General features: G+C 38.6%; 1 protein-coding gene across 3 annotated transcripts in view; it reads left to right on the plus strand.

Annotated features, from left to right (window-relative positions):
- The window catches only part of ZNF831 (zinc finger protein 831), a 40,705-nt gene extending 25,809 nt beyond the window's left edge, over positions 1-14,896 (plus strand). For all 3 annotated transcript variants that reach the window (XM_080403929.1, XM_080403930.1, XM_080403928.1), the window contains exons 2-6: positions 4,035-8,313; positions 9,189-9,331; positions 10,847-11,010; positions 11,692-11,843; positions 13,093-14,896. In XM_080403929.1, coding sequence (XP_080260055.1) covers positions 4,039-8,313; positions 9,189-9,331; positions 10,847-11,010; positions 11,692-11,843; positions 13,093-13,950 — 5,592 coding nt within the window. In that variant the 5' untranslated portion in view covers positions 4,035-4,038 and the 3' untranslated portion in view covers positions 13,951-14,896. The remainder of the gene's footprint in view (positions 1-4,034; positions 8,314-9,188; positions 9,332-10,846; positions 11,011-11,691; positions 11,844-13,092) is intronic.
- The last annotated feature ends 29 nt before the right edge of the window (positions 14,897-14,925 follow it).

Here is a 14,925-nt window from a genome sequence, read left to right on the forward strand (position 1 = left end):
AAAAATTATATAGAAAAAGAGGAACACATTGGATTTAAAATGAGTTTCTACACCACCCCCTTTTATAAGAATACTTTATACTTGCATATAGAATAAGACAGTCTCTGCTACACTGATTTGTTGTCTGACACTACTCCACTTTTTGACTTTTCAGTGTTCCACACACTTACCTATGGCGTGTACCTGAAAGTATAATTTAAACCAGGAGTGTAAGAATTGTATTTAAATGGAATTTTTGTTGACCAGTTTTGATAGCTAAAGAAACTAATTCAGAAAATTTTGGACTGGCCAAATCCTGGTTTTAGTTTAATTTATTGGAAATTTTTCCTTATCTAATTAGGATAAAGTTTTTATACCAGTAGTTCGATGCCACAAGTTACAAATTGAGCTCAGGACATCAGGTTGATGCTCAGTACCACAGCCTGGGGGGTAACCAACAAAAGAAGTTTTTCTACTTCAGGCAAGTACTTCCCAGAATTAGCCTTGGGGTAGAATTAGTTTGAGAGAAGCTATTTTTGTCAATGTACAATGAAATACAGTGGCTTTTTTTTGTAGAAAACAACAGATGTGAAAAGTATGATCGTATTTGCCAGAGTAGAATACAAGCCACAGAAGTTTCACTTGGGAAGAAAGTATCCTTTGTTTGCTGTGAAAAGCAGCAAACTACCACAGCTGGTAGAAATGTATCATTAAACTCTTAAAAGTAATGAGCTTGTGTATCACCATTTAGTTTAATTGTTGAGCATTCGTTAAAACTTTCCTTTAAATTTTCTGTAATCAATTAGGTATTTTCTTTGTAGAACATTACACAGCACTGAAATGATTCTCAGAATAACACTGTATTTTGGGCCCTAGAAACTTAATAGAATAAGCAAAATTACACAGAGAGTCTGGTAATTTGGAACTACAGGATTCGTATTAAAAACATCTGTCCACCACTAGTCCTACTAACTTACAGGCTGGCCTTGAAGGGCCCAGCAACTCTGCATGCACATGAGGAGATTCAAAGAGAGAACATCATTTGTGACACTGCAGCAGGCTTATCGAGGTGGAAATATAAATTCTGCGTTTCCACATTTTTCTTTGGGGGAAGGAGGGGAGCATAGATACTGTGACTTGTTTCGTATGATGTGGTGCTTGTTCGATGTTCTAGCTCCATGGTATTCAGGTTTCACTTCTCTTCTTTGAGCCTTGTCTCTGTAGCATTTTTTTGTCCCCTCGACACTTCTTTATTTGCACATCTTTGGACAAACTACTGCATGCTTAATATCATTGGCTTATGTCTTATCACTTGCTGCTGTTTTCATTGCATGCTGTGTTTAAATTGCTATAAATTAAGGTGACTGTATAGCTTAAGAACCATCTTAAATGGACTTGAAATGTCTATAACCTCACTTTGCAAATTAGAGAAATCTACTTTTATCCCACAGTGCTAACCACACTGCATAATATAGATCATAATTCCTTTAACAAACCATATTCTTTTAACATTCTTTCATCAGTATAGTCAACACCTGTATTATAAAGCCACTTAAGTCATCATTCCATATAGAAATGTCTGAAGTGGACAAGAGAAGTCCATGCTTGATAACAGTTTTATTTATAAAATTACTGAGAAAAGAGAACAGGCAAAATCTAACACATTGCTGTGCTCAGATCAGGTCTTTTTATGGGTTGTTTTCTGGGATTTTTATTACACTCAAATCTTTGAGTGAAGGCAAAGAATCCCACCAGGCACTGATACCTTTCCCATAAACGGCCCAGCCCTGAGATCCCTGCAGTTGGTAGCAAGTTTCTCGGTTTCCTCGGTGGCTCCTCAGCAGTTTTGCTGACGCATGTAATGCACACAGAGAAGCTAACGGCCTTGCTCATGACCAGAAGGAAAGTCAGAGAACACATCCCAGGGACTGCATTGCTGATGTTTTCTCCACTTTTCCAATTCTTGGAATAAGCAAAGCAGATCAGAGAGAAACTGGAAGAAACCTTAGCTGTGAAACAGAAGTTGCCAGCCAGCCACAGAACTTCCAGAAGTGGTGCAGTGAGAAGTGCAGAGTAATAGCTACTGGGTTCTTGGTACATTACTTTTCTGTTGCTCAAGGAGCCAGTTATTTACAGTTGCTTTGTGAACTACATGTAGGGATGAAATAATCAGTCAGATTAAAGGCAATACCCTAATATACAAAACTTTTTCCTTTGCAGAAGACTGATAACCAAGAGGGTTGCTTTATCTTTCAGTTTCATTTTTTCCCCCAATATACTTAATATGAAAACTACCTGAATTCCTAGTCTATTTGTTAAGATGCTAATTACATTTAGTACTGAGCACGTAACTTATTGACCTTAACCTGTTCCATTTGATCATTAATAGAAAGTTATTTTCCCATTTTTTCATGTGATGTAGGTCACTTGTTTTTAGCTGTGAAGTAACAGAACTTTGCTTGAATCTCCATCCAACTTTATATCAACTTACCAGCTTTATTACCTGCTCTAACAGTAACTGAGGAATACTCAAAAACTATTGCATGTATTATTTCAAAAATTCTCAGTAACTACAAGCAACAGAGATTTTGCTTTGAAGAACAGTAACATTGTGTGTGTGTGTGATATGGTACCCGTCCAAATACCAAACAACATTTATAAGTAATTTTTTTACTGTTGTTCAGTAATGATTACCTGTTAAAATGGTCCATGGAAGGTACAGAAGCACCACTACAGATTATGCAGTGAGGCAACAAATTGCAGATTTCACACTTAGCCACTGATTATTATATTGCAGACGGGGTTTTTATGACGGTTTGCACAAGAACTGCCTATTATTCATAACAGCCAATGGATACAGAGCTGTGAGAATAGCTGAGTAAGAATGTGAATAAACATTCACATATCTCCTACTTTTCACCCAAACTATAATTACAAGAGGTTATGCTGATGCCTCTATCCACTCTTCCAAAGATAATTTTAAACTATCTTATTTTAATAGCTTCCTAGTTTGTTTCTAAGAAAGAAAAAGACAAAACAAATTTTTGTTAAAATAAGTAGTCTGTACCAGCACCAACCCTGAATGTATTTGGACAGATTTCATAAGAATAGGTTCACTTTTTCCAAATGCTGTGTCTACAAAATGTTTTCATCTGGCATTGAAAGCATCTAAAAATTAGCAGTATACCATAATACTGCCTTTAATTAGACAAAATTCATTAGGGCTGCACAAAAGACAGCTTTAATTTATTCCATTATTTTCCTATGATACCATCTTTTCTGCTTTGTCCATATTTATGTAAATCTCACTTGTAAAACATTAGTTTCATTTTGTTCACCTACTTTCATTTTGCATCACTTACTGCAATGTGTTTAGTCTTAGCCCATTTAAATTGGGGAAACACAGATAATAACACAGCCATGTTTAATGTCCTGTGTTTGGAACAGGTTGCTCAAAGAAGCTGTGAAGTTTTTATCCTCAGAAGTTTTAAAAACCAGACTGGATAGCACCCTGAGCAGCCTCACCTGACCTCAGTGCTAACTCTGCTTTGAGCAGGCGTTTGGGCTAGAGAGACCTCCTGTGGTCCCTTCTAACCCTGATTGTTCTCTGTATCTATATTAACATTTATAAATGTAAATTCTTAAATTAAAAAACATGGTACAAATATGGAATGGGAATATGGTTCAAGAAAATGAAACAAAATCAAAATCAGAAAAAAGAAATCAAGAAATGAAACAAATACTATTTTTGGGATGCTGAGAGCCTCCACTTGCAACTCTGATACTCAGATGTAGTTTTAATACTGAGTACTTATTGTAGGTTTTAAGTGCAATGTTTAATGTTCTTTACACTGTACCAAATTTTAATTCCTAGCTAAGAATTGAAAGATGAATCAATTTAATTGGAAAATGTATTATTGTCTGTACAATGCCTGTATACAAGATACATCATATTATTAACTGCTAGCTTTCCCAGTCCAGCAGTTTTTGAAAGTATTTTTGTTTTATTTTGCTATCTGAAGTTTCCTACTTGTTTTGTTTCCCCTGCCTTACAGGTACATGAGCATATGGCAGATAACTCTTGAAATGGAGGCACAGAAGCAGCCTGGCTTTACAGCTGCACTAGCAGATCGACCAGTCCCAACCTCTTCCCTTCAGCCTGCGCAGGGTTCTTCAGATCTCAGTCAAGGCAGTGTGATTCCTCAGCAGGAACAAGCTCTGTCCCAACCTGTGTACCTAAAAGCCCTTACCATACCGCTGTACCAGCCCGTCCAGGCAGGATGCTTTCAGCCAAACAGTCAGTTAGTGACTGGCAGGAGCTGTGTGAATCTCGACAGCAGTAACATACCTCTAATCCTGAACCGACTTGTTCCTTCAGAAGGCAAAGATCAGCCTCAGCCCATTTTTCAGAAACAACTTGGGCAAACGCTAACACTGAACATAGTGAGCACGTTACCAATTTTATCATCGCCCAATTCTTGTGTAAATGCATCTATTGGAAGCCCAGGAAAATCAAAAAAAGCTGGGAAATATATCTGCAAACACTGTGGACGAGATTGTTTGAAGCCAAGTGTCCTTGAGAAACACATTCGCTCGCACACAGGAGAAAGGCCCTTTCCATGCATCACCTGTGGTATTGCATTTAAAACTCAAAGCAATTTGTATAAACACCGAAGAACTCAAACACACGTCAACAATACCAGACTTCCCTCAGACTCTGACAACAGTGGTGTGTTGGAGCAAAATGAGAAATCAACAGAGAGCATCACCTCACAGCAAGGCAGCAAACTACTTAGTAGCACCTGTGAAGACAAGGGGATGCAGATGAAGCAAAGGAGTTCAGAGACCAGTGCTGTAACAGACACCAAGAGACTTCATGACCTTTCACCGCCAGCAACAAGCAATTCACCATTTGCTTCAGAAAATCAAGAAACAACAAATCAGTCCCTTAGTTCAAAGGCTAATCAGGGGGTTCCTGAAAGAGAACCTCAAACTTTATCATCTCCAGGAGCTTTGCCAAATGGTCAGTGCCAGAGAGAGAAGATACAGGAGCAAAGAATTGCAACTGCCAATAAGCATATTCAGTTGCAAAGGCAGCAGGCAACCTCTTGGGAAAAACAGTGGGATTATAAGCCATTTGACTGCAAGCTAAAGAAGTGTGAGAGCACTGACTCAGGGTATCTGTCACGCTCTGATAGTACAGAACAACAGATGGCATCATCCAGCCCGTTGCATAGTCTCTATGAACACAGCACTGAACTGGAAAATGAAAACGCCTTCAGCAGCTTAAGGTGTGCCTTCAGAAGCAGCGCCAAGCCAGAGGCAGCTGAGAAAGCTACAGCCTTGATGCTCGAGAAAAGGAGGCTGGAAGAACACATTTCAAAACTTATCTCTCATAACAAAAGTGTGGTGGATGATACCCAGTTAGACAATGTCAGGCCCAGAAAAACTGTCCTTTCGAAACAGGGCAGCATTGACCTGCCAATGCCGTATACATACAAAGACTCTTTCCATTTTGACATCAGAACTTGTGATGTAAATAGGAAAAAGAATCTTTTCCTTTGTTCAGCAAAATCTACCTTTGCACCCCTAGAAAAAGGCAAGCCAATGTTTTTCCATTCCGTTCCCACCCAGTTCTCCACAACGATAGACACCACACCAGTTACACGGAGCAACTCCTTGCCAGTTGTGGAGGGCACGAGAATGGTCCGTGACAAAGCAGGTTGCTCAAAGCCTCCTTCTCTTACTAAGCAGTCTGTAAATACAGGCACTGCTGGTTTGCTGCCTAGCAACAATCTTGCTGCAAATTCGGTGGATTTTCCTAATAGCCATCCCCGAGCTCTAGTCAGACAAACAGCAGTGGATGATGTGCCACTAAGTAATGTGGCTGATCATCCTCCTCTGTCAGAGGAGTTGCAAGGAAGTCAAAAGCTTGGGGCTGGAGAGGTAATCAGTGCTAAAAATAAGAAACCCAGTCAAAGGAAGTTAAAGATGTTCTCTCAAGAAAAATGGCAAATGTATGGAGATGAAACGTTTAAGAAAATCTACCAAAAAATGAAAAGCAGTCAAAATGCCAAGAAAATTAAACAAAGGGGGAATAAGATTACAGATATTACAAGCTTCACTCCTGATTCAAAGGAATCAGTCAGCAGTACTGAAATTACTGAGGAAAGAGATGGCAGGAGCTCTGTCACTGACAGTCTTTCCTCCCTTGAGACGACAGGTTTAAACACTGGTAAATCAGAAACCTGTGGTAACAGTAATCGTATCCTACAGAATGTGTCCCCCAGGAAAACTGCAGACAGCTTAACCTACCTAATGGAGACATCACATTCGGTAAATGCTAGTGCACGTACTGTAACGAGCAAAACTTCTAAAGAGCTTGGTGGCAGTGACACGGAGAAGTACACAGCTGGCAGCAGCACAGTGCTAGCTCCAAGCAGTTGCGAGCTCAGGCTTCAAAATGTTCAGCGTCAGCTGAACACTAACAGCAGGAACAATGACTGCTTGCCAGTACAGAGTACCAAATGGGAAAAACCAAGCCCTGGGAAAGAATCCAGTCCATTGGAATCAGATTGTGAGAGCACATCAAACAATTATGGAAACCATAGCAGGAATAAGGAAACGGGCCAGCATGCCCTGATGCCCCTGTGGGTCCATTGCAACAACACAGAAGCTGCAGGGAAATCCCAGACTTTACCGTCAGAAAGAAAAAAGCTGAAATTTGAAGTGGAGAAGACACAAAACATTATTTCAAAGTCTTGCCCTAGTCCCAGCAGCAAAAACAATGCAGTAACTGATGCAGACAGAGTCTATTGCACTAGCACTCAGTGTCTTCCCGCAGCACCAGTGAAATTCTCCAGAACTGCAGAAGAGCAAAAATTAAGCAAAGGAATTAATGAATCCACTGGAGGCACTGAGAATGTGGAGTATATGAAAACAAGCGAACTCTCCACAAAAGCTCTTAATTATAGTAATATTAACCTTCTTCCACATGCAGCAGGTATCTCAAAAGCTTCATTTGTGGCATTTTTAGGGCCTGAATTAAGGGGAAGTGATTGCAGCTCTTTTGCCTTGCACAATGCAACAGATGAAGATGTCAAAACCTGTCTTAAGAAAACAGGAGCGAAAGTACCATTTTCCAATGACAATGCTGTTGACCTGCCTTCTAAAATTCATCATTTGCAATCTGGTCATTTAAATTCAGTCCCACAACAAAATGCCTTTTCTCCAAAATATATCCTTAAATTGCCGCAAGACAGGAGAGCCTCAGATGTGTCACTTGTGCTTAGTTCAGAACAGAAGTTTACACCTTGCACATCTGTGACAGACGCTTTAAGCAACACCCCCTGCTCTTCCAGCAGTGGATCACTCAGTTCTCCTTCTAATGATGTGTTTTGGTCTCCTTCAAAAGTTGAAGTGAGACAAAAGGCCAGCAAAGGAGAGCTACGATGGAACGTACATGCAAACTGGAAAACTCCAGTATTTTGTTCACCAGTCAAGTCAGAAACAACAAATACCTTAACCACAGCAGATAACAGCTTTTATAACCAAACCTGCAGGCAGCAGGATATTGTAAGAGATGCTTGGAAAAACAAACAGAACAAAAATAGATTAAATTATCAAAGGCAAACAGAAGAGAAGTGGATGAGCATAACTACTTCCTCTACACAGACCCCAAAGAAGAAAATATGCTTTACTTCTCTGTATACAAGTCGTTTTTTAATATCAGCTGACATTAAAGAAGAGAGGAAGGTTTTACATCATCTTTGCTCAGGAAGTGACTCTTTGATAATGACATCAGCTTCTAGCGAGGGTGCGGAGCCAGCCGTCATGGGAGGGGACGCAGGTGGAAGTCCATGCATCCTTAAGGACATTTCACCAACACTGCAGGACATGCAGCATTTTCAGAGCTCAACAGACAACCCCACTTATTTTTGCCATTCCTTCGGCACTTATTATTGCCACACTCTCACCACTCACTGTAAAGAATTCCCAGTGCTACCCCACAATAATCTGACTTGCTACTCTGGAAGTTTAACAGTATCAAGCATGAAGAGCACCTTCCCATCACTAAATGCTGAACCTCGATTAACTTGGTGTTGTTTAACAAGAAGCCTTCCTCTGCCTGCTGAGCAGAAGGGGAGTGCGGACTCTGCTTATTCCTCCATGCACACCTGCCACAAGGAATCTAGCAATGAATGCACACTGTCAAAGTACGATATTTCTATTTTCAAAATGAAAAATATTAGCAAGACTGTGGCATACGGCTTAACAAACAGGAGTTTAAAGACATTGATTTCATCCCTTTCTAAAGGACAACAGGTGCAGGAGGTAATGTTAATAACCCTATTTCCTTTCTCAAGAGGGTAATTGTCTGACACCCCCCACCCCCCCACCCCCTTAGAAAAATAAAAGAACTATCTAAACTATATTTATGGACATTTACAGACATTTTTTGATACAGAATTAACAATTTAGTTTTTTATAAGAGAAGTTACATTCATTCAATGCATGAAAAATACATGCTTTTGTGCAAATATTTGTTTCTTTCACTTGAGAACTTCAGTAGGAATGCTGTCTAGTGAGAAAAGTGTATTTCTATTTCTTGATTTTTCCCCTTATGAGTATACTTTATATTCTTCTGTATTTATATCCTTCTGTAACAGCGTATGTATCTCACTGTTTTAATTTTAAATGAATATTTGAATTAGAGTAGGACTGAAGTAGACCGTTAATGTCAAGACTTCATTATGCTTGGAGATACTTGGAGTCAAAGACAGACTATGTACTGGATCTCTTATCTTTTAGATACACTGAAATGTCAACCAAAATTGCATTAATATCCTGTAAAGTGTTTAAGGCTTGGAAGGTGTTTTAGGTAAGTGGAGGTAGACTGGTCTATCTGTACAGATCCTAGAACAGCTCTGTAAGACTAAGCTTATTTTTTATATAGGAACAACAACACAAAAGAACATACACTATTTCTATATAGATCCACAAAAGCAGTGAGTTGTTTGATTTTATAAAAGTAGATGGACAAATCGATTAGAAAAAACTAACAGACAAATTCTAGGAAAAAATCAGAGTTGTGCTATTTAACTACTATGTTATTCAGTGCTATTTAAAAAGAGTGTAGATTTCCAATCTCTCAGTTAATGTGATTCACAATTTTCATGTACTTAACTTTTTCCCAATATTTTCAACAGTTAAGCTCGGCAGCTCCTGGTGGTGCTTTCAAAAATATTTCAGAGCAAAAGCAGAAAACAGTTGTTTGCAAAAAGGAAAAAGTCTCAACGAAAAAACTCAAGAGGAGCCACAAACAGAAAAAGATTAAAGTCACCCCAAAATGGTAAGGAATATGGTTTTCAGCTTTCCTAGATACAGACATGATTTTGCTAAAAGGGTGTAAAAAGTCCACAGAAAATATGAAGTCACCCCCAAAATCCAACCTTGTCAAAATCAGGGGAAAAAATAAATTTCAGAAAGAGCTATTCCCAGACTGCAAAGGTTCCACAAAGGTGAACTATAAAACACGTCAATATATTGTGTATTATCAGGAACAGACTTTTCTAAGCAGACCAGACATATACCAAAGAAAGATGATGACTGGCCAGTTGACTCTTATTATGCTTGAGATATGATTCTTATCTGTCAAAACTGTCAGCAATTACTTTTGTTTGAAGGGAACCAAAATACTTCAGTTTTTAATCCTGCTACAGCTAAAAGCAGTGTGTGAGAAGACCCTTTTGTCCTCAGAAGATCTATATCTTGAACTTGTATTCACAAGAGAATGCAGAATAAATATCAGGTTCTGAGACAATCTAACAAACCCATCTAGTTTAAAGGATCATTTGGTTTAAATAAAAAGCAGGAAGAATTTGAGTATAAAACTGTCAAAGGCACATTGTATCAATCAGTGCAGTTTCTCCTTGTTTAATGGGAGATCGTATCAGTGGAAGATTTAGCCTCTAGTCTTTCAGGAGTGTGGGGCAGCAGAATGTCTGATTAATTGCTTCAAGAAGAAACACGTTGTGTGCATACAACCTTCTGATTTTATTTCATGACCAGAATCAGACAGAATGCCTTCCTTGTGGACAAACCAGTGTCAGTAACTTAATCACCATGACGAGTTTGGCAAGCAGTACTGCAATTTTGAAGAATCGTAAGAACAAAAATAGAAGACTCGCGTCTATGTTGTTCAGTCTAGTGACATTCTTCTATGACTTTTTTCTGGTTTGGTTTTTGGGTGTTCTTTTTATTTCATCGTTGGTTTTTGTTTTTTTTCCCCTGCTGCTCTCACAGTTTCTTTATTTGCTATAGCAAATAAGGACAGGGACTCAATTAAGAACAGGGTCCTGAAAGCTCAGGTCATACATATTAGTAGCTAACTGGCCAAACTGTTAATTATGAAATGTAATATATTTTTCTCATACACCAAACACCCGAATAATTCCCTAAATAATTGAAATAGTTATGTTGTTCATTAGTGATAATGAATAGGTGGCACATAAGAAGTGAAAAGTAAAAAAGCCAACAACAGTGCAATCTCGGGTGATTCCTGTGCAATTCAGGCCTTTACGAAATACGTTATTTTAAAATTCCAGGTATAGGAAAAAGGATCTATTATTGCTGAACCCTTTTCTCTTAGCAAACCATGGATTTACTGAATCCTACCAAGGAAAAATATAATTAAATAATTGTGGGTCTCTTGCCTAAAATCCTGATTTTTTTTTCAGTCAACATAAACATCTTCACAGTAGTAAATTGCTATTAGACTTAAACCTGATGATGTGTTATTGTTCTACTCTGGCTGCTTTTAAATCACACGTACTTGTTTACCCATTCAATGCCATTGGCAATGCAGGTACAGAGGGAGGCATGTGCATGGATATGCTCAGTTGAAAATGAGCCAACTAAGCAAGCGGCATTGTTTTCCAAATGGAACACTGGATGCTTTGAAAAAGGGCTGTTCATCACAACCCTGTAAATTTAGTAAGAAGTGCCATTCTCCTCAACCAAAGGTACAAGGTAAGTATTTTGGATATTTTTTAATGTATTGAATGTTTAATTTGTAAGAGAATGAACGCTAGCAGTATCTCTGATATGAACCTGTTCCACATGGAACTGCAAAACCACTTTTGTCCTTTAGCATGTTCCGTGAATAAAAGTACAATAATCTTGCACATTTTCAGAACTGAATGCACAGTGACTTTCATACACTTACTTACATCGGTGAATTTGACAATTAGGAGGTTTTTAAAAACACATAACCTTCCACTAGAAGCCTAGACAGTTTTAAGATGGATCTTTATCAGTTTTTGAAACAAGACAGTATGTTTGCAGTATAAAACGAGTTTGGTGTGATGACTTGCTTTCTGTGTTTCAATGACCAGCCCCCCATTTAAGTAGCAGTATCAACACGAATTATGTTTATGCCACAACCATGTTGGAAGCGGGCACAGTACCTTGGGCTTGTTCATAGCATATGAATAGCCGTTACTTTGCAGGACAGTAATGGCCAATAAAAAAACACCCCAAACCAAACACATAGAAATAAATGAGAAAATCTATCAGGCTTCGAATAAATATTTATAGAAAAAAATAAAAACATAGAAGTTAGTCCAGTGATATGTTGTGAAATTTAGTAAGGTCTAGCGTAGGGGGGAAGTAAATATCAAAGTAAAAGTTTCTTCAACTTCTTTTCAATAGAAAATTACCTACACCAGCAAAAAGACACACCTTGTTCCACCTCAGACAAGCCACTTTGCAGAAGGAAAAAAGAAGGAAAGAATAACTCAGGAATATCTTCCCATACTGAAAATCTAAACCATGTTAAACAAAAAGACAAAATGGATAAAAAAGTAGGTATTGTACCTTAATTCATGTATTACTTTCTGTTGAAAGAAAAGATATTGGTGAAACTTGAATTATATTCAGCTGTTTTGAAGTTTAATTTGAGACTACTTTGTGTCACAGCTTTTGTTTAAAGATGTGTTAAAGGTTTTTTTTGGTTAAAATATAATTAAAACTTACTGATGTTAGAATTAGCTTTTTTAAAAGAACAATTAAACTTGCATCAATCAAAAAGGATATTTCTTGTCCTTGTTGTCAGAGGACTGATTAGCACTGGTGTTGGGGGTGCCAGTAGATGCAGCACAGTGTCCTGAGACAGAGACAGTAAGCTTGAAATCAGAAAAGTGAGGAGGGTGGTAATGGCCACACAATGGTGGGAAGAGCGTGTATCCAGCGTCACAACTGAATTTCTTTAGCCCTTTTGGAAGGCAGTGCTGCTGTGGTTTGAATGCTACCAACAGCTGCATTAGTGAGAGGGGTCCTTAGACACATCTGCATGTGCTGCAAATGATGCTGTTGTGTGCAGTGTCAGCACAGCTCATGGCAGCATTCTGTGCTTATCCTAATTATACTTTTCCCTGGACTTCTGCCGGCTGCACTTGAAGACACAAAGTACTGAGCCAGACTGCTGTTATGTAGCATGAGCACTGGTACTTCATGTAGCAGAAGCAGTATCATATTTAGGAATGTAATAAGTGATTTTATTTCCTGCATCTCTTGCCAATCCTCAGACATTGCAATATTTGTTACATATTCATCACAAAGATTTTCCCCTACACTGCACAAACACCGTCACAATATGTATATTAAAATATCTTAATGAAAAGAACGTCATCCGGGACAATACATAAGAATGCAGCTTGAAACCCCTAAGTCCTATAATCTATAAATTATTGGCATGGTCTGTCACCTACCCAAAGGGAAAAAAAACCAAACCCAAACCTAAGGAAAAAAATACATCCTTTACTACGCCTCCCACAGACATTGGGAGAAAAAAATAGTTTTCTTATCAAAAGAGGGGTGAGTAACTTGGTCTGAAGAAAAAAAATAAATAAAATGAGTACAAATATAATCAAAGTTGTATAAATAAAGGTTGATATTATGCTTAATTACTCAGTTGATGTGAGTTATAGTAGAGGTAATTTTTTTCTACTGATATAGTCAGCTTAGTTACCATTGCATTTTTATGAAGGATGGAATTTCTTTGGATTGAAATACTTTAAATGTAAATTTTTCCCCCCTCCCTAATTTCTACAGGACATTTCTGGGCAAATCAGGAAACACACAAGAACAGACTTCTCATTTCAGAACATTGCAGCTCCCCTGGAAATCTCTGTGACAGCTCATTCCTTTTCACCCACCGTCAATACAGCCGTGCAGCAAGTCAGCAGCGATGTGGAAATCTGCTGTTTAGTGACACAACCGCTTGTGCACCAGCGATCAGTACCAGGGGAGTCACAGCTAAATGTTCACAGTGACTCAATGGCATCTTCTTTTTGGTCTTGCCCTTCTGATTTTACAAATTCAGGCACAGGTGACAAACTTGACAGCACAAACTCAGAGACTACTGGTCCTCTTTCCTTACATCTAGAAACAAGCCAGGAAAACATACCAAATGTAGAGTCAGAGAGTCAAAGATTTGGTATGTTAGACCCGGTGATCCAGGCCTCGGGAAATGAGAAACCTCCAGCTGAAGAAAACACATATTCGCCTCCAAAAGAAAACTCAGCTCCCGGTTCCCAGCCTGGATGTTCACATTTATTTGGCTCAAAAGCTGAGTCTCTCCCCGAGTCAGTCCCAAGGGCCGCATTACCCAGTACTGCATGCACAGAGCGGGCAAACTTTTCTCAAAACATCCTTGACCTTCACGGCAGTGCAGACAAGAATGGAACCCACTTGCAGTCCAATAGCTCCGGAAAGCCACACAGAACAGCTACTACTACCACCTTTAAAAAGCCCCCAATTACTCTCAGGTCCCTGGAGTTCAAGACTTGCTCTGCAACGCCTTCCAAGACGTACAAAAAGAGAGGTTTAGAGATGATGAGGAAGCAAACCAGAGTTGAGTACGATGACACTAGCAGTGATGACGAAGATAGGCTTGTTATAGAAATATAGCAGACAGGCTGCTAACAAGATGTTTATATGATGGCCCATTACAGAAGGAAGTACCACGGATGTTTGATCTGTATTTCTGAAGCACCTTACAATCAGAAAAGCCATTCCTCTGTGCAATAGGCAGCATTCTGTCTGAGGAGTCCTTTCTTTCAAGGACTCAAACTTTTTCAAAAAAGCTTATTTGAAGCAAAGACGGAGCTGGCATCACACATTTAAGTGCAAGTGGTAAACTTGTGTTTATGAGGGGTTTCCAGCATTGTTAACATTCTTACCAGTCGTGTGTAATTCCCAGAAGTGCTAGCTGCCAGTGGCTATATTATTAAAAGGCTGCAGTGTGTTTATTTACTCCCAACAATATAATAGCAGCAGCGTCCTCAGTACATGAGCTAAGATTTCCTGGAAGGCTATGGATGTATTCTCTTCTAGATACTCTTTTTTTTTTTTTTTTTTTTTTCAGTCACTGCCATCTGTACTGGGAGTGACACACTGGCATTAAGGGGAAGATCTATTCCCTAAGTATCTGTGATATTGGAAGAGTCTGGAAAATGCTGACCTTTTTCCATGTTGCACAAATGTTAATGCTTTTTTGTGACAAATGACACAAGCATGCTTTGCTTTGTGTTTTGTGCCTTTTATGCCAAGATTTGCTCAAATATTCTTGATTTCTAGTCGGAGAATATGGGTGTTAGCTATTGATATCTCCTTGTGGTAAAATTTCTGACAAGGATTTTCACATTATATTCATCACATTGTGCTCCAACTGATGTAATCTGGAATGTTCCATTTTTATTGTAATCTTAAATTTAACTGCAATGATGCTATTTTATTGAGAGTAAAGAAGCTATATGGCATAGATTGCTTTCTTTTTTTAACATAAAGTTTTGTGCTACGAATCCTAAAATTTACTGGTTTCTATGTGAATAAATAATGAGATATTTTAATTTGACCAAGTCTATTCACTTGCTTGATTAAACT

Source organism: Falco punctatus (assembly GCF_963210335.1).
Source record: "Falco punctatus genome assembly, chromosome: 10".
In the NCBI taxonomy this organism is placed as follows: Eukaryota; Metazoa; Chordata; class Aves; order Falconiformes; family Falconidae; genus Falco; species Falco punctatus.